Below are 20,879 nucleotides of genomic sequence, written 5' to 3' on the forward strand. Positions count from 1 at the left end.
TCTATTATGGCTAATTCCATATTGTGCCACTAGATCCTGGATTGGAATACAGTTACTGCCTTGCATTACATGCTCTAGATGTCTTATCCCTTTGTCATACCACAGTGGGGAATTTTGTGTTTTCTTATTTTGCAGGATGTCAGGATTATTCCAGATTGGGGTAAATCTGCATGGGATAGGTGGAGACCCAGATATTTTGAGAAGTTCTCACCAAGCTGCCAGGGAAGTGCTTATGTTAATGCTTTTAAAGCAGGTATGACGTTTGATGCTGGAGCTGAGGAATGGCATATCGGAAATTTTAATTTCCTTACAGAATGTTTGTTCTAGGGCGGCACGGTGGTGCGGTGGTTAGCACTCACAGCAAGAAGGTCGTGGGTTCAAACCCCGGTTGCCCCGGCCTTTCTGTGTGGAGTTTGCATGTTCTCCCCGTGTCTGCGTGGGTTCTCTCCGGGTGCTCTGGCTTCCTCCCACCGTCCAAAAACCATGCAGGCTAGGTTGATTGGTTACCCTAAATTGTCCTTAGGTGTGAGTGTGAGAATGAGTGGTTTTTTGTCTATGTGTGGCCCTGCAATGGACTGGCGACCTGTCCAGGGTGTACCCCGCCTTGCGCCCGATGTCAGCTGTGATTGGCTCCAGCCCCCCCACGACCCTGTACGCAGGATAAGCGGTTGACGATGGATGGATGAATGTTTGTTCATCCATGAGTGGTCCAGGGGGCTATGATTGATCCATTTTGAGATATATTGCAGTCAGTTGGACAGAAAGTACTGATCAAAATTTGGCAGTTCTAAACCACCACAATCTTTTGCTTTTTGCATAGTTTTTAAACTGATTCGTGGGGGTTTATTTTTCCACAAACATTTGAGATGTTTGAGACCAGTGATTTAAACCAGACAGCAGAGGGTTTGGTGGGTAACATTGAAAACAGGTAATTGACTTTAGGTAGGACCATCATTTTTATGGTGGAGACCATGAGTGATATAGGTAATGATGTCCACCGTACTTCTTCTTCTTCGAACATACATATTCATCATAGCGATGAAATGCCAGAATTCTACCAGAAGAAGAAGAAGAAGAAGAAGAAGAAGAAGAACATAGTGACGAAATGCACTGTGTAGAGCAGTTTGTCAGTTTTGGGCTACTGTAGAAACTTGGACCAATTTCACAGACCCACACTGATATAAAGGTAGACCAAGTTCAGCTAACTGGAGCTCATTCTTAGCCCAAGTCAAATCCCGCTAAACCTAGAAAAATCTGGCGGAAATATAAGGGCTAGAGCTGGCCTTTCCAAAACCAGAAGACAGCTCAGTGTGTCAACAGTCAGCTGCACTTGGAGCTAGCTATCGCCTTTTAGAAAATGCTGTATGTATGTATGAATAATCTGGTTAATGTATTTATATTTTCATCTAAATCTAGTATCTGGGTCTTCTTGTTAATATGAAACTGAACAAATGTTCTTGGAGTTCAGGAGGAAGCTTTTAGAGTTTTCGACCAGAGCTTTGGTGAAAGTGCATTGGTTCATACTGTAGCAGATGATGACAGTAATAGGATTCATGTGTTTATGAAAAGGTTGGTTTTATAATTTTTTACAGTTTAGTTGCAGTGGTAGCTCCCGGAGTTCTATAAATACTGAAGCTCATGATACACGGGGCAACTTTTTGAGCAATGTTGCTGGGCAGTCTTGCTAGTGTATTACGGTAGTAATCTTTACTCATTACCATTGATGGCAACGTTGCCCTGCACGACTGCTCTAAAAGTTGCTCTGTGTATCATCAGCTTGACTGTTTAAAGAAGTGTTTCTCAACGTGGGGTCCTGGGAACCCCAGGGCTCCTTGAGAGGGTTCCAGGGGGTCCCCAGCAAAAAGGGGAATCGTTTATTTTCACTTTTTCACTCAATTCCATCCACTAGTAACACAATGACAGAATGTATGACTATTTTGGTCATGAGTTTCATATATTTTCTGTAATAAAACATCTAAAACTCAATATCCTATCAGATGGTCGATCCTGGGACAAAATCTTATCAAATTAGGGTCTGTGGTCGAATTTATATCAGTTAAGGGGTCCTTGACGTGAAAAGGTTTGAGAACCACTGGTTTAAAGGCAGTAAGCCAGAAGTCACATCTGATATTCTGGACCAAAACCCCAACCTTGGATCGTAACACATTTAAATGACGATGCCATGAAGGCAAATCACTAATGTGAAGAACAAAAGCACCTTAAATTAGAGAGGCAACTGAAAATGCTACGCTCTGGAAGCAAGATGTCTGTGAGTGACAGCAGGGATCATGGCGTCACTGCCTGAGAGATATACCTGCAGATGCCTGCATGACTGAAGATCACTGCGACGTGCCTGGCATGTGTGCACCGCTGCCTGAGGGCTGCTCTTTTGTTCTATAAATATAAAACACCGGGGTGGAAAAACACTGCCTTTCACGACAAACTCTGCTCTGTTGTTGCAAAGCCTGTGGAAAATGTATGGAAAACCCACTTAAGTTAAGTACTAGAACCTGACCCACAGGGTAGAAATTAAGTTTTACATAGCTTTATGAGAACTGTTCATCTGACGATTTTAAAATGCCACAAATGAAGACAATACAGCAATAGATCTGCATATTAAAAACCCATCCATGTTGCCCCAGCCCTCCCCTTGCCCTCTGGTGTAGTTTATGATTTATTTATTTATTATTTATTTTATTATTTAAAAATAATAAACCAATTGGTGCTAGTTTCCAATGGTGTGCTGTGTGTGGTGTCTGATTGCTGTATGCTTTTTTCAGTTATATATGTTGCGTGTGTATGTTTGTGTATGTGTATGACCCTTTTATAAGATTGGCATTTTTATATTTGTGCTTGATACTGACTAACTAGGTCTGAGAATCCATTTGTTTTATAACCAGAGCAAAGTTATGGATGCCTTTAGGGGACTATATTAAAATGATAAATGTAAACTTGAAAATGAAATTGGAATTCCACAATAGCATAATTTTACACTTATGTACAGGTGCATCTCAAAAAAAATTTATTTATTTTCTAATATTCTGAGATGGATTTTTGATTTCAGTGAGCCGTAAGCCGTAAATTAACACTTTACACTTTATAATGAATCTAGAATATATGAAAGTTTCCCTTTTTTACTTTTCACAATATTATAATTTTATTAGATGTATGTGTTATTTGAGTAAAACGTAAAATGAAAATTCAATAATCCAATTTGCATTTTCATTTTCACATACTATGACCACATTAAAATGAAAATAGAAAAGCTGTTTAACATTTAATTTTCAAAGTTGTACTCTGTTGTACAGTGGACAATTTTAAATGAAAATGCAAAATAAACAATCTAACCTGATTTTCCATTTAAGTGAAAATAAAAATGCAATTTTCTAACAATTCGAAAATCGAAACGGCATTAGACATTTTATCTTCAAAGGCATAACCTGCTGTTAAATCAAATTTGAAAACTGGTCTGCATTATAAACAATGCAGCCTGATATTCCATTTGTGCAAGCAATTTTTAAGTCACAATTAAAGGAGCTATATGGAGTTTTTTAATTAAATTAATGTCTTTTTATTGCCTATTTCTGAACGGGTTGTAACCTCACATAAAAATGCATCATTTTGTGCTTTCTCGGTTGCCTGTAACAGCCTCCATGCTGCTTCTATAGGGATGGACCCGAATGTTCTGAATATTCAAATTTGTTGGGTAGACATTTGATTTTCAATTTTGGGGATCGAATCTTGAGGGTATTTTTTCACACGCCTGACCTCCACTCCCAGCAGTGAACGTAACGCTCCAGTACACATCAAAGGGAAAACAAAATGAAGCCAGTGTGGGAACACTTTAAACTGAGTGATACAGTTATGGCTTTTATTAATTTTACAATTGCTTTATTTCATTACAGATCAAAACAGTCAAATAGCCTACATTTTAAATGTAATTATTAAACTGTAGGCTACAACAAACAAATAATTATATTAGGCCGATTGTAGAAGAACAACATTTAGTAGGCTATAATAAAAGTTAAAAGCGAATTTTGCATATGTGCTGTTTTAGTTCTGCTACAGGAAATAGCGCTCATTTCCATCTGCTGTCTCTGAACCCCCGCCCAGCTAAACTTTTCCTGGATTCTGCTCTGGACGTGCTAAGCTCAGCCTCTTACACTCTGGACTCTCAGCTACAGTTCCCCCTGTTCTGTACAACAGCCACCAACCCGGTTTTGCAGAATCTAGTCTTCCAGTCTACCTCGCTCTTCCCCGGCTCAGTATCCCATCCCTTCAACCCCGCAATAAATAGTCCTCTTATATCTAACTCCTCCTTCTTAGTCCTGCACTCTCTCTTTTTTCTCTCTCTCTCACGCACACACACAGACTTACGCACTTCATGTGTGCTCTTGCGTACTGATTCTGAACTGTACACACTACGACAACACTGCAGCTAACGAAATCGAGTCCGCAACATACAATGCTTTTATCCAAAGCGACATACATTTGCTATGTCAGAGGTCCAGTGGGAATTGAACCCGGGTCTTTCACACCAAAGACATGTGTCTGTTCCACTGCACAATATAGATTTGTGATATAGATAACACAATATAGATAACATTTGCTTGCTGGCTAATACCAGTTGCTAACCTTATCCTTGCTACATTACTTCACCAGCTAACGAGACCCATATTTCCTTCCTGTCCTCATTTATTATATGCAGTCTGGCTCACAGTTTTCGTAATCATCCGATACATTTAGCTGTGCTCACATTGCTGAGCCTCTCCGGTGAAAGATACACAAAAAGTTAGTGAAAAGGTGGTAGGCTAGCTGACGCTGATGTATCATGTCAGCTAAATGTAACGTTATCATGCAACGAGCATGGATTAGCTCAATGTCAAGCTGATAAAAATATTACTGTAACAATGGATTTACCAGCATGTTGTGTGAAGCTGTCTCACGTTATGTTCGGTTCTGTTTGGGCTCACTTATTAGTTGGAGCATGCACACAAGCACACACCTGGAAAGGTAGTGGTTGCAATCTGAAACCTCACTGCTAAAGGCCATTGAAAACTGCAAATGGCCCCTTTAAAAGGTTATAAAAATAACTTTTTGTCATATTTGCTGAAACTGTAACTATATCCTGACAGTAGTACATGCAACAGATAATCTGTAAAACAAATCAGGTTCCTCTGGCTCCTCCTACTGTTCCTAATGCCATTTGCAACAATCCACTGCACCCAATTCAAAACAACTAATTACGTTACTAAGTCTGTAACGCAGTGTCAATCACTGCTCGTGCACATGCTGTGCAGGCCCTTTCCTTGTGCATATGCTCACTCAATATCTTTAAAAGTTTTGCAAACACAATGTCTGAGAAAGCAGCAACAATGAAAGAACTGCCCATGCTCCTAAGATGCTGCTTCCAATTTAAGGAATTGCTCCACTCTGCTGCATCACCTGCAAGCTAATACCACCGTTAAGACCAGAACGAACTTTACAACTTAGTCATGATCTGGCAGATGCTATGCACACATTGCCATCACAACCAAGCACACTGAGAGCGAGTAGTGGAGACAACTGACTCAAGCCAAAGTTGCAAAGACTTGAGGTCTTTTGAGCTCCACACAAGAAACACATTAGCTAACCAAAATTCCATCATACTACAATAATAATTATTACCTGTCTTTATAATGATAATGACAGATATAGCCCATTTATTGAGATTTAATTTTCTTGATCACAATAACATTTAATATACAGAACTTGCATTTCTAAGGGCGTGGAGAGAAAAGATGAGCAGAGACGCAAATGAATGATTTTTACCTCCTTGCTCCCACTTGCTCCCCCTTTAACATTAGCTGCTGCTGGCTTGTCCTTCAACCTCCACTGCATCAATCTCTCTTCGTTCACCTTGTTTATCAACCACACAATTACTGGGCTTTCTAAAGAAGGTTTGGATGCTCAGATGTTGTGACATTTTGCTAATATTTGTGAATTTATCTAGCTATGTAGACATATACCATACCAATGCAATGGCTAAGTTCAAAGATAAGACTACTAGACAACAGCTAATTAATATGTACACTCACCACCAGCTGGAGAAGGGGTCTACTACAGTTGGTCTACATGTGGTTCATAGTGTTTATGTATGTACTGTAGACCCTTTGTCTCTAATCTGTAAAAATGAATGTCAACCTTCAGTCAGTGACGGAGAATATTTGGTTCACATGACCCCTGTAAAGGGCTCCTTCATGCTCTTATGCTTGTTTGCTGCCTAATGTTCTTGAGAACATCTAGTGTAGTAGAGCATGCCTCTCTGGAGGTTTGTCTGAGCCAAACAATGTATGCCTTTGTTGACAGATTATATACCAGAACTGACTGAAACACTCAAAATTCACTAACTGAACAAATTCAAACTTAACATTGGAGTTTGTTTTTTTCCCCCAAACTCGTAACCTTTTTGCTACATCCACCTACCTGCTACAACACTGACTCTGACTGATGATTGTATAGCAACTGGCCAAAGAGTCTTGTGATTGACCAAAAATTCACCATCCTCTTCACAAGATATTGTTAAATACTTCACATATATCATGAATGGAGAAGGGTTGCTTTAAAAATAAAAAGATGCTTTAAAATGTATGAAAGGTGCTGTACATGCACATGTCCATATAATTACATAAAGGTCACTCACAGACTCGTGGTCCACCAGGTCAGCTAGAACAAAGCAGCGATACTGCTGCTGGCCAGGGAGGGGTTTGTTGTAGTATCCGTTGTATTTCTTCTCATCACCCAGAGTAAAGATCTCAGGCAGAGCATCCATCTTGGCAGCGATGTAGGGCTGCATGAAATCCTGGCTCTGTCTCTTCTTTCTCTGCAGACTGCTGTCAGCACCAGCCTCCAGGAGCTGCCAGAGAGTGACGACACAACAGGAGACTTTGAAATGGCCATGTCATGAGGTGGTGCAACAATGTAACATAACACAAAATGATATAATGTCATTGATCACCGTAACAGAGGGTTTTCCCGTGCCTTGAGGCTTCTTAATTAAACATCTGTCACGCTCTGCCGGTTGGCCATCCTTTGTGTTGCACTTTTGTGTTTAGTTAGTGTTATTTTGGTCTGTTGGGTTTTGGGGGTCTGTCTTGTCTTTCGTCTAGTGTTCGGTAACCCTTGTCATGTCTGTTACCCCAGTGATCCCTCTGCATGTCTGTCTCTGTTTTCCCCTGCTCTCTCTCTCTCTCCCTACCTGTGTCTCGTTAGCCTCATGTCTTTCACCTGTGTTGCTCCCGCCCTGCTCGTTAGTCCCTGTGTGTATATACCTGGTGTTTCTGTCTTGTCTTTGTCTGGTCATTGTTCATGTTACCCCTCAGTCTGTCGCGTGTATACTCGCTGCCTTCCTGTAACCAGCCTTGCTTGTCTTGTCACCCTGTACCTCTGGATTTTGGATTTCTGTTAGGAACTACCTTTGTTTTGGACTCTATCAGCCACTCAGTCAGTAAGTGTGCTCGCCTTCTGTTTGTTCTAATAAATCACCTCGGTTCACCGCACCTCCTCTGCCTTGCGTCCTGCATTTGGGTCCTCCAACCTGCCTCCACACCACGATTGTGACAACATCTCTCAGTAGTCAGCTCCAGTGTTGGACAAGTTACTCAGAAATTGTAATAAGTTCCTAGTTACTTATTATTCCTTAAAAATGTAATAGAACTTACTTATTCCTGGGTGATAAAAGTAACTAGTTACGTTACTCGTTACACACGCACACACACACAAACAAAGCAGTCTCCCCCTTTTTAACTAATATCATATTCATAATAGCAGCAAGGAGTATGGTTTTACAAAAAATATAACATAAAAAAAATAAAGCAAGTAAATCCCGAACTACTGTTTGTCTGCACATGCATTTATAAGAGCAGTATTCAGTATTTTTACATAACATACAATGTTATATCACTGGAAGTTGCAGCCGGAGTTTCTTTCTATAACTTTCATGTTGCTGTGCTGCTTTAGCAGATGCTTCAATAAATTAGATGTAGAATTGTTTGCAATGATAAGTTTTTTGCTGGTCGCACAAAGTTTAGTTTCATTCATTTAAACTGCACTAATACCTAAATGGTAGCATACCGTTCACGGCTTTAACCTGCTCGCGATTTCGGTCTCGGTTTCAGAACCGTTACAGCCCTACTATTAAAAAAGAAACAGATTCTTCACTCATGTCATGGTTGTTGCATAGTTTTCCCACCAGAGGACGCTCTGCAGCTCCCCTGTGCAAAATACTGCCACGCTACAAAAATCACAGAAAAAAAATCAGCTGATTGGAGTCTACCTGAGCACACAGAAACATGAAGGAAAGTGGCTGTGTTACTGTGTTACCAGTGAGATTGTCATTTGTCACGTTAATTACATGACTTAAATAATAATAAAATAGTCCTAGTACTTCTCCTCTCTGTGATCTGACTTGCTAACCCTCCCATTTTCATTGCCCTCTCCCGGCATCCTCAAGGTCACAGCAGTGCGTTAAATGCTTCGGTAGTTGAGTGGTGGAGGCTACGCTTTTGCCAGAAGTGATTGTGGATTTATTTATGAAACAAGGTGGTATTTCTAACTAACGTTCCTCTCATTTCTCTCTAGTTCATCATTCATTCTAAATATTCTTAACATTGCTTACAGCAGCTAATGCTGCCCATTGCTAAAGTAGCTACAAAGCTAGAGAGGCCAGAGTTATTTTTTCCTCACTGCCACTGTATGGTACTGCCCCAGCGTTCTTGGCACCTTGGTGATTGGGCAGCGATTTTCATTTGTGGCTGTTGTGGCGCACGACTCTCCGTTACAGTGCGGCTGGCTGCCGCTACTATGGGAAACGGATTACTCCATGGAAGGGCCCTTCTGGGTGCAGTTACGTGACTGCTTTGGTAAGTCGCGTGATCTGCTTTTCTGTTCGGCCTGCTGTTTGCTGACAACTAAACAATCCTGTAGCAATCCTGTTTTATTTAAGGAGTTGTCTATGGTTATTTGTGTATTGTGTTGCTGGTTGTGACAGTCAGTGCTTAGATTCAACCCTTAACTTTCCACCCTACTAATGTAAAATAGTGTTTAATTATTGCCATTTATAGGTGGACAAACCCTTTCTGAGGCAGACTTCAAACATTATATTTTCAGACCCCCTAACAGGAAGGCTGTAAGAATAAGTATGTTGTTTGTCCCATCCAGCCTCCTCACATTGTTGTGTTTAATGAATATTGCAACCTCAGGGCTGCTAGAGGGGCTTTAAACTTTTAGTCTCGTTGGCTGTGAGGATACAGAAAGGAGCAAGTCAGTTTAAACAAAGCTTTAGCAAATAACATGGAATAAGATCACGCAGTGCACTAAGCAGCCAAAGAATGCTAAAACAAGTAGCAGTGTGTTCTGTAATTTACAAATAAGCAAGACACTCAGACAAAGATGGGTCGACCCAAAAGACAGAGCTTAAACACAAGAAAAGCAATCTAGTCTATGCTGTCTAATGCAGTGAGGAATCCACAGACCTGTATATCAGGGAAAGTAAACAACCTCTACATAAACTCATGGCTCAACACAGGGGCCAACACCTCAGGTCAAGACTCAGCAGTTTACCTGCATTTGAAGGACATGGGACAAACTTTCAAGGACAACAATGTTCATATTTTGAACAGGAAGGAGAGATGGTTCTACACAAAAGTGGAAATACAATCTCTCAATGGGGAAGGAGGTTTCATCCCTTCCCAGAAGTTTGAACAAGCACTCACATTTGGCCTCACGTGATAAGCCAAGTATCTTCAATCAAGTCCAGCAGCCATCCTGAGCGAAATGTGATGGATGCCTGAAGAATCTCCACAGATGTCTTTTAAGAAAGGAAATGCATTCGACACTCCCATAAGGCCTCAAGGCTACACACAAGGGGAACCATGCAAGAATATTCTAAATATTCTATTCTTGCATGAGGTTCCAGTGTGTTTTGATGATCAACACTAAATTTAAACCTGTGTTTGGTTAGAAGGAACCTTATGGCACAACCACTACATGCCTAACCCCAACCCCCCTTCACCCAAAACCCAATCTTAACCTAAAAATGGAATGGTTTACTTTTTTGCGAGCAGCATTTAGAGAATAACCTCCCCAAATGGTGAGTTCCTAAAAACTGACTGTGAGAACAGATTTTGTCCCTTTTGCGAATACAAGTAAGTGTCCACTCACCTCATACACATCCATGTCTTCAGGATTCTCCCATCTTCTCAGAGAAGCCGGAGTGACAGGGACAACCACTATGTAGAACCACCTGTATTAAACACAGAAACACAACTGCATTACACATAGATGCTTTGTAGACATACACAGAAACACAAATAGCTTTAATGTGAATTACATGCTGTTTGATTTCAGTCATCTAGAATCAGAATCAGAAGGAGCTTTATTGCCATGTAGTGTTTTACACATACAAGGAATTTGCTTTGGTCAATTCTATTGCAAATGTTTGACAAAGTATATTGAAGGACTTTTCTGTTTACTCTGCAGTTTTTACATTCACATCTCCTCTTCCCTTCTCATAAACACAGATGGAATACGTTTGACATTGGGAATGATGAAACGGTCTGGGCAAGGCATTCATACATAGAGATGGTATTAGTTTTTTTTCTTCCATCAACCCCACTTCTCTTATTAAAGCTTACTTGTGGGTGATTGAAAAACAAACACTTCTAACAACACAATTATGTCCAAGTAATTTATTGTGCCTGACCATTTGACCAAGCTAGGTAATAAAACATAACCTACAGATTTGAAGCCTTTGCATTGGGATTCTCTTTGCTGATCAACGGTGGTTTTGAAGCTCACCTCTTCAATAAATTGCTTTCTGGTATCAAGAGAGCTCAGGAGCGGTAGTGATAGGTTGTAATCATGGCATTGTTTGCATGTTTGGTTAGCTTTTAAAACTACTCTGACCAAAACTCTGACTCAGTGTCTGCTGAATGTGTAAACTGACAACTACTTTATAATGTTTCTAATGTAAACTTTTTAAGGTACTATGTCAGTGTATTGTTTAGAAATTGTTTTGCTGCCCCTAAGTGGCCAAAACAACATTAATGGGAGTGGGTCACTGGGACTAAAGTATCAGGATTGTTGCAACACTGACCTTTTTTCTTGTAACACAGAAGTCAGTTACCGGCGTGCTCTGCTGCTAACGCTAGCTGCCATTAACTAGTTAGTTAAGTTAGCGCCCCTTTTAGTTGACTCTACTCAGACTTGGGTATGACAGCAGGATCAGGCATGGACAAAAGAGGCTGCAAGTGGGAGAGGAGTTTGTTAAGTTTAAAGTGTTTGCCGTGTTTGGAACGAGACTGGTTACACTGTATTGAAATAAATAAATAAAATGTTCAGTCTCCTTGGTGGTTGTTCCGACACATTCAGAATCATTAACGCTTGTCGTTAACAGGCAGCTTGCTGCGTGCATGCATTTGTAAAATGTATATTTTTAAGGCTAATTATTACAGTTTTGTATTTCTCTGTAAAGCAGCACAGTGTTAACAATGTTACTTTCTCAGTCCTGGAGCTCAAACCATTTTCTGATGCCCAAAAAATACTGAATCATGGTTTTTAAAATCATGCCACTTGAAATGACCTACCCCCTTCAAAGAGGGGTTATCAAACCACACAAATGCAGATAGACGATTTTGAGATGAGTACAACATTAAGAATTCATTAGTGGTTAGATTTCATAGTTAAGTATTCAAATCATTATAGCTATTATATGCTACTACATACACCAGCGTTAGGTCAGAGGTACAATATGGAAGAAATGAAACTGCTCTCCACCTGCTGAATTCATACTCCAAAAAAATAGTGGGCAGCATATCTTCAGCATCACACCACAAAGCTCATGCATTTAAGTTTTTACCATTTTACAAATATATCAAAAATACCATCAATGTTAACTTTTTAAAGGACACTGGGATTATTTTACATGCCTTCATCTCATGGAGATGAAGGCATGTAAAATGCCTGGATTACTGCAACAGCCTTTTTACTTGCTTGACCCAAAAATCTATTGATCAGCTTCAGACTGTCCAGAATACAGCTGCTAGGCTTTTGACCAGAAAAAAGAAATATAATCACATCACCCCTGTTTTAGCTTTGTTACACTGGCTCCAAGTATGTTTTGGAATAGACTTAACTTTTGTTGAGTACTTTTAAATTTCTTCATGGCTTCTCTCCCTATCTCTGACCTGTTAGTCCCATACGCACCAGCACGCACCTTGAGATCCTCGGGCAAAGGTCTATTGTCTGTTCCTGAGTCTCGACTGAAAACTAAAGGGGACAGTTTGCAGTCAGGGCCCCAAGACTCCTGCCCAAGGAAATCAGGGTGGCTGAGTCAGTGAAAACTTTTAAATCGCTTCTTAAAATATACTGTAATAGGAGAGCCTTTCCTGATTTTAGTTAATTATTTATCGTTTTTTCTTGTAACTGTATTTTAATTTTGTAAGTTTCTTCCTGCTTTTACCGTGTATCTTGTTTTTTTAAATGTGTTTTATTGTCTTTGCTCTTGTGAATCTACTTGGATTTGAAAGTAAATAAATAAAAATTATTATCATCATCATCATGATGTCGTAAATGCTAACTGCTGTTAACTAGTTAGCTTGGCTGACTGAGTCCGGAACGGGTGAGCAGCCAATAGCAGCAGCCTCTCAGTGAAGGCGGCAGGACGGGGACTGAACACAGCCTTCGAGATCAACAGCTGTTGTGGTTGAATGAAGTGCTGTACGATGAGTTAAAAAGGAAACCACAAGAGGTGGGATTGCCCCAGGTAGAGAAGCAAGAGAGCCAGCATAAGAGCTAAACTAACTCAGCTTGGACCTAAGACAGCGAGTGAGTGAGAGAGATGGGTCGTCAACCCACTTTGATTATGCAATCAGATGGTCTTTTGCTAGTGATAACGTTAGCTAGCAAGCAAGCTAAGCTAGATGCAACCCATTCATGCTGCATGGATCTGGGGCCGGCTGCCTCGCAACACCAGCTGACAAAACAAGCTAACGTTAGGTAACATTAGCAACAATATCACTATATATTTCACATGCTTTGCATTAAATGTTAGCATTGACTTTGGACTTTGTTGGACTGGATTTCTAACTGGATAGCTAAACGTTCGCTAGTGTTGGAACCTGGTGGCGCTGTAGAGGAACTGTAAACGTCACATACTGTGGATTTTCCAAAACATCCTGTCCTTCACATAGATTTCAGTCCACATGCTGTTACAGGCAACTGAGAAAGTCGGGGAAGCTCTCATTTTTTAAGACATTGGTAATGGAAAGCTAACAGTACATATAAATATCTTCACATTCTTAACATTACACATGATACATTTAAAATTAAACTGATATGTGCAGAGGAGAAAATACATTTCAGAGCCATCTAGTGAAATCATTAATCATCCCTATTTCTTCAGCTTGGTTTTCCTTCAAATAAACAAACAAACAAACAAACAACACAGACCTGATGGAGGCTCCAGCAGGGACCCTGGGCAGACTGATGGTCACTTTACCACCCTCCTCCACATCGTGTTGTAATCGAGCTGGTTTCATCTTCAGAAGGTCTGGAGCTGTTCGGATGGAAACCTGCTGCTGGAGGCCCCCGGCACTGTTCCCCCGGCTCATCAGCACGAAGGAATAATCAGTATCTGGCTGCAGCTGTGTGATCAACTTCCTCTTCAGGTTGCCTTGAACCTCCACACTCTGCTGGTTGTACAGGATCTGAAGCCAAGATGAAGTTTCAGTGTTACTAACACTGATAAAGTTTGATTTATTGAACTGATACTAAGAAAACAAAGTCATTGAAATTTTTCGTTACAATGTTGAAAACAATGTGTAGAACTGTTAAAGGTTCAGCGTGTAATATTTTCAGTGGTGTATAAAGACCTTGCATAATGAACCATTATGTTTTTATTACATTAGAATGAGATATTTTTATCTACATAACCGCGGGCACCCCCTTCTATGGAGGTTGCCGTATTTTGTCGTCATGTTTCTACAATAGCCGACAACGGACAAACAGCTTTGTCAGTTATGTTCGTGAGACAATCAGCTGATCGCTAATAGGCAATCAAACGTAGCTTCCAGCATCTAAGCTCAGATCAGCCAGCTAAAATTTTACTGCCCTGGTAGAAAAAAATATATAGTTGGATTGTAACTTAATGTAGTTATTCTACAGCGCTCTGTTATGGCTTTGCAACGTGGACAGAAATGTGCCCTTACCTTCTGGAGACAAACTACTGATGATTATTGAATATCATTGGCAATAAAACGGTAACAGCATGGAAGCTCAGATCAGCAGCTAAACTTGTGTTGATTACTGCCCTGGTGGAAAACGTGTTTATTTTGACTGCTAATAGTGACGCATAACATGACTGTGTGTCTGTCAATTGACCAATAATGAATACTTTCCGAATTTGCATAATTTTTTTTTATAGTGCTTCGCCACTGTGCACACAAATGTAAAATTTGTACTTTCACATGCTAAATCCCCATCAAAAACATTGCACCATTTTACCACAAGCTGACATTATGGCTGTCAGTACTACTTTGTGTTTCTGTTATATGTAAAAAAAAAATGGTATTGAAGTGTTCTGGTTTCCATTTGTAGTCAGTTTGTAGTCCAGGTAGGACTGTCTAATCACCTTTTAATGGGCTTTGGATGCAAGCAGGTAACCAACCCGTGTCGAGAGTAAATCGTGTGGAATGTATTGGCCGACATGCATTTCCGAAGCCCATGAACTACTGTTTCGCAAGGATTAAGATTTTTAGCAGTCTTTTTAGCAATCTCGGAACCTTGGAAACTTTGGAACCTTGCTGCCTCCTGTGTTCTCTACTTTTGATTTTGGGAAGCACACTGAACCACTCTGTTACAAGGTGTTATATAAATAAAGCATAATATTTTGCTTACAATTATTTAGTTGCTGATCTATGGTCATAAACTTTTGTTTTTGCACTTTAGCTTATAATCGGAGCTACACAGTGCCCAAGGCTGAATGATAACACAGACAGACCCCTTAACAAATTACTTTTTTATTTTTTAAATATTTTAATGATAACACTTCCTGTTTGCATATACAGTACTTACAATACAATTCAGTTTATACATACCATATCACTACAGCCCATGGATATGTTTTGTGAATTTAAATTCAATGCTATTTCAGGTCACATAAGTCAGTCTATAGCTGTCCACATTATTGTCTAGGAAGCAGTTCGAGAAATGAGAAAATCACTCCCTAGTTTTTATTCTTTGGTGCCTAACCATATTTATTGATATTCACAAATAGTGACTACATGGTCATACATTATCAGTAAGACACCTCTTTTAGTTGATAAATTCAGTGTCTGATCTTACCTTGAGAGGTACTTGAGATTTGTAGGTTTCTGGAACTTCCCAGGTCAGCAGGACAGAAGTTTTCATCACAGCCTTCACACCAAAGTTCTTGGTGAAAACTGAAGGAAGGTCTAGATGATTATTAGGTAGTTAATTGCAGATATAACTGAGATGATTCAAAGTTGAACAGTTGGTGCAGAAAATAAAGAACTGTTGTTGTCCTGTTGTTCTGCCTTTAGTGTCTGAATCTTTTGCCTAGGAAAGTAAAAAGCTATTGCACTGACCCGAATCTGTGAAACTCTACCCAAGCTTGGATTAAAAACATCCAATTAGTTACACAAACCAAAAAAAAAGAACCAGAATTTAAATTAGCTCGTTATAACATGTAAATGAAATTTGAGATATACTGTACAGTGCCAATACCATTCCAAGGTTCTTCAGTTCTTACAAATGTAGTTGCAGTGGGTGTTTTTCACTCTATGACCATGAAAACTTACTAGGTGAAATGTAAGTTTAATATAAAGTGTTTTGAAACAGTATGTTTTGATTTTACAATTGAAAAGACTTCAAGGATGACTTCTGGATAACTTCCCCACCTCTTATGTGGAATCTTGGAAGATTAGCCAGTAAGCTAAAAAACATCAATCAATCAGATAAAGCACATTTTACCTATACTTTTCTTTAGGAAGCATCTGAGACTGTCTCCCAGGCAGTGGCATAGCACATATCTAACATAGGAAGAGTGCAGCCATGAGTTTAGTTACAGTCAGTGGAAATATTGAATTTAAAGCTGTAGATCACAAAACTACCAATAAAGATGCAACCTAGGGCTGGACAATAAAACAATAACAATAATTATCCCAATATAATTTTTTTCAATAACAATATAACAAATGTTCAATAAATATTCAATAAATGTTTGATTTTATTCACTTGAATCATACACGAATTAGGACTTAATTTTTCTGATAAAGATTGTTAGATAGATTTATTCAGTTGAGGAAAAAGGACTGAAAAAGGTTATACTTAATTTTACTTAAAGATATTGTTAACAAGATTTTATCATAAATATTTTGAATGTTCTATCTCAGATTTGTGATCCTGATCCACTGTTTGGCATCAAGTGTTGACCATAAAGAAAAGTTTAAAACACAATTAACCATCAGGTTTCTTCAACTTTTACTCAGGAGCAAAAATCAGCCTTTAAACTTGAAAGAAAAACTATTTGATACTTATCGGGATAATTATCGATATCAAAAGATATGAAACTTTTTATCATGATAACATTTTTGGCCATATCGTCCAGCCCTAATGCAACCTGCTGCTGGATGAAAGTTTTTGTTTGTTTTTAAAGATTTGTAAGGTTTGCATTGGAAAGCGCTCTATTTTCCTACCAGCACAAAGCCAGTGGTAGAGCAAACACAGATTTTATGCAATTTTCCTCAGGCACTAGTCTATTTTTCCGTTTGGAGCTTTTGGTTTGTATTTAAACCTGCTCAGACCACCTCTCACCACAGAAGAGCATGCGCACAGAACTCTCCAAAACCACAGAATACCTTTCATGAATCTACTGCAAACACCAATTGTGTGTTCTTCTGCTCAGAACCAACTTGATGGCAGAGAATCATATATATCAACTGCCTGTTCATTGTACCATTAACAGCATATTTGTGGCATGTAATCTAATATTTGGGATGTTGTGTAGTTTTACTTTGAAACGTCAGGTGTTACTTGGAGATGGACTTTTTTCTCTCTTGGACAACTCAGTCTTTCTCCCGCATGTCACCTGTTGCTGCTTTTAAAGGTAGGACTAGAGGAGCTCATTGTTCACTACTGAAGCTTGTCTTCCTCCTATGGCTAATTCTGTATTCCCATTACCAATAATATATTCAGCCCATTTTCCTATGCCTATGGACACCAGAATCACAAAAATATGATGGTCACGCTGATGTGCATCTGAGCCTGAAGATTTTGTGTTTGTGCCTTATTTTAGGATAATTAGAAGAAGAAGATACTTTATTGTCACATACACATACATGTTGCAAAATTGCAATGCAGTACGGATAAATAGCCTGTGGTGCTCACCTGGCATGGAGGTGGACATGGTTCTACTCTGAATGCTGGGGCTGATGGGTCCTCCCCCTTTGCTGGTGAAAGCTTGGACCCTGATGTCGTAGGTAGTGTCAGGTTGCAAACCTTGGATGGTCATGTGTGTTTCTGTGGTACTGTTGGTGTTGTTGTGCTGGTTATTGATATCTCGAAACACCACCACATACTTGACAATCTTCCCGTTCCTCTCGGCCAGAGGAGGGGGGTCCCAGGCCAGCTTGGTGGAGGTGGCGGTCAGGCCTTCCACACTCAGATTCTGGGGGTAGCTGCTGGGAATGTCTTCTGGAGTGCTTATCTCTTTCACATACTCTTCTCCGTTGCCTGCTCGGTTTTTGGCGCACAGTTTGAAGATGTAGGTGGCGCCCTTGTGGAGACCGGTGACTGTGAAATGATCATCTGTCTGTCTGAAGTCTTTGATAATGAAAGCTTCCTCCTCTGCTCTCTTGTACTGCAGCTGGTATCCTACATGCTCCCCCACCATCTCTTTAGGGGGCTGCCACTGAATCAGGGCAGTATTCCCTATGGTGGTGCTGATCATCATAGTGGGCTTACCAGGCACTGGAAGACAGGAAACATTTTACAACATTCCCATGTCTTGATTACTTGTAAACAGACCAAATTCATGAAACACTAAAGAATTAAACTCAAACACATTGATGTCCTTTTCAACATGTCCTCATACCTAAACAACTGAATAGGTCTATTGCCAATGACTCCCAAAACAACACATATGACCATTTCCCAAAGAGTTAGGGTTAGGGGTTTATTTACTACTGGCAGTAGAGGATGCTGACTTACAATAAATGTAATTGTAGGCCGTAATAAACTGTTTGCTCAGATGACATATATGACAGTTTTTCTGGTGAGGCCAGATCTATTTTTAGCTATGTTGCTACATTCAGAGATCTCAACAATTAGTAGAGTACAATGCTATCATTATCAATAGAACCAATGGCTGGAATACTGAAAATTAAAAAAAACATAGTTTTCCTTTAACCATAACAATAAACATCTAACCATGATGACAAATGTTCCCTTACCTTAACAAAGCTGTTGGTTTTTAACTCAAAGCATGGTATTTTCCTAACCCTTAGAAAGTAGTTTTTTGCCTAAACCTAACCAAACCTTAACCAATGTACTGACAAACAATGTTGGACTGGCAATAGGGGCATCAGAGGGTAGTGGAATTGTTGGTAAAGTTGCTCATAATGCTATTTCTATTTAAAGTTTGCTAACATTACCAGAACAAGAAAGGCTGGAGCAACACAACCCCTGAAAGGTATTAAGCAAGGTTGTGTTTTGCTTGTGAATTCACCTGTTATTTGAAGAGGCAGCTGACTACTGAACATGTGATTTAACTGTTGTCAAAAATGTCAAGGTAGACTTTACACAATGAGGAAAAATGGTAAAAAAAACCCCATTTATTTAAAAAAATGTGTTGCCTAGCAGGTTGACGCAACACATAAATCTATACGCAGCACGCACCTGCTCCTGAGGTTGTGACCACCTTGGCTTTGCTGCGAGCCCCATCGCCCTTGGTGGTATAAGCAGCAACAGTCACAGAGTAGGTGGTCTCTGGGAGCAGACCAGTTATAATGGCCTCCTGTGTGGTAGAGAGAGAGAAGAAGAGAGGACGGGGGAGGGAGGGAAAGAGAGAGAGAGAGAAAAAAGATAGAGCCAGAGTGAAATGGAAACAGAGTGGAAGAGAAAGAAAAAGACAGAGAGAAAAGGGCAACATTCAGGTTGAGACAACAGCCTCAGTTGAACTGCCATTCTGTCAGCCAGTTTCCTGTACCAGATACTTTAAACAAGTCATGAATGGAAGTGGAGTACATTTAGATGAAGTTCACGATTCCTGGTTGTTGTACTGTTAGATGGTGTATAAGCTCTCTGGAACATTGACCGTGAATGGAAAAGAGCATATTACAATGGTTACATATCAGCCCCTGAAAATAAATATGAAACAGGTGTTCTTTATAGATGATCCTGACCAATTATTGGCTAAAAAGGTACTATTTATAGAATAATATAATCAGTGCCTACTCAAAACTTTGGTTATTTACAACTTTGAAGTTGAGCGCATCCAACATGTTACAACATACAAATAATCCCTCATTGTACAGCAAAACTGTGTGTGCACAACTACGGCAAGTAGAATAGATCAAAGGTGAAGCAGTCTGATTGCTTGTGTTTGTTGGCTTGTCAGACTTCTTTTTCAGGTTCCCAGATGTCACGTGGTAGGTACAATATTATTTCAGCCAACTCATCTGAAAAGGATTATTTTGCAAATGTAAAGAGTTGATATATATTTGGCTTTTAGGCTCTGATGTAATCACTCCCTTCAAAGGTAGGCAGGGTTCAGCACAACAGGGATTGGAACTTCTGCATTGATGGCTTAAAGCTAGAGTGTGGGACTTTTACATATTAGTGAACATCCGTTACATTCAAGCCCTTACCGAATGAGTTCACACAATGCTAATTAAGCCTATCGCCATCAGAAAATTGCTCTGTACTCGCATACCAGAGTTTTTAAGTCTGGTGTATGCGGCTATGTTCTCGCACTGGCACAACAGTTGTGATGTGTTAATGCCAGAGCTGAAAGGATGGCGTTAACGTAGCAAAAGCAGCAACTCAGAATAGCAGAACCTATATGTCAACAGTTTTATTTAATTATTCTCACTGTCAGCAAATGTTCAGCACTGCTGATTTAAGTACAAAACCACAATGCACAGGGCCTATGTAGTAGTGAAAAGCATTACGTGAGATTAGCAGCATACTCAACAGACTGCTTGAATGTCAGAAATCTAGTAGAAAAGACTGCACAGGTGTATCTATCACAATAATCTCACACTACTCATTCACATATATTGCAAAAACATGTAACGCATGATAACTGACACTCCTTGAACATAGAAAGCACACAAAGGCAAAAACAGCAATAACAAGATACATCAGACGCATATCAAACTTGATTGTTCCCTCAGGAGAATTTCTGCCAGCACTCATCAGAAAGGATATGTTCATACATGCTCCTCCACTGTTCGAAAAGCCTTAATACAGCAACATGTACAGTCTGTCAGCTGTTGGGAGTCCATTAAAAGGCTCAGAAAAGGCCCACTCCTCTTGAAAAGCCGAGGATTCCTTTCTAGTACCTCTCCTGAGGATGAGTGGAGAGGAGTTTCAGAGATGAAGCGCTTGTGATGAGAGACTAATGGCAGCAGGATGGCGATGGAGGTGTGAGCATGTAGGGGGGGATGATAGTTCCAGCAGAGAACACCCAGAAGGGTTCTGTTTCCCCCATCAGACAGATGCCTCTGCCTACACCTCAGGGCTTGCTGTACCATGGAGCAGCCAGAGGTTCCAGAAACAACCAAAGCTGTAATTATTATTTTATGGTTGGCAATTTTATA

General features: G+C 39.9%; 1 protein-coding gene across 1 annotated transcript in view; it reads right to left on the reverse strand.

The window, feature by feature from the left end:
• Positions 1-20,813, reverse strand: part of LOC119896295 (receptor-type tyrosine-protein phosphatase F-like) — a 30,186-nt gene extending 9,373 nt beyond the window's left edge. Inside the window, exons 1-7 of the mRNA XM_038709742.1 lie at positions 20,622-20,813; positions 18,955-19,072; positions 17,446-18,027; positions 15,382-15,491; positions 13,489-13,745; positions 10,201-10,282; positions 6,683-6,895 (exon numbers count right to left, since the gene is read on the reverse strand). Of these exons, the coding sequence (XP_038565670.1) occupies positions 6,683-6,895; positions 10,201-10,282; positions 13,489-13,745; positions 15,382-15,491; positions 17,446-18,027; positions 18,955-19,072; positions 20,622-20,813 (1,554 nt within the window). The remainder of the gene's footprint in view (positions 1-6,682; positions 6,896-10,200; positions 10,283-13,488; positions 13,746-15,381; positions 15,492-17,445; positions 18,028-18,954; positions 19,073-20,621) is intronic.
• Between the last annotated feature and the right edge of the window lie 66 nt (positions 20,814-20,879).

Source organism: Micropterus salmoides, unplaced genomic scaffold, assembly GCF_014851395.1.
Source record: "Micropterus salmoides isolate LMB-PRFRI ecotype aquatic unplaced genomic scaffold, ASM1485139v1 Ms_hic_scaffold_90, whole genome shotgun sequence".
NCBI classification, from domain to species: domain Eukaryota; kingdom Metazoa; phylum Chordata; class Actinopteri; order Centrarchiformes; family Centrarchidae; genus Micropterus; species Micropterus salmoides.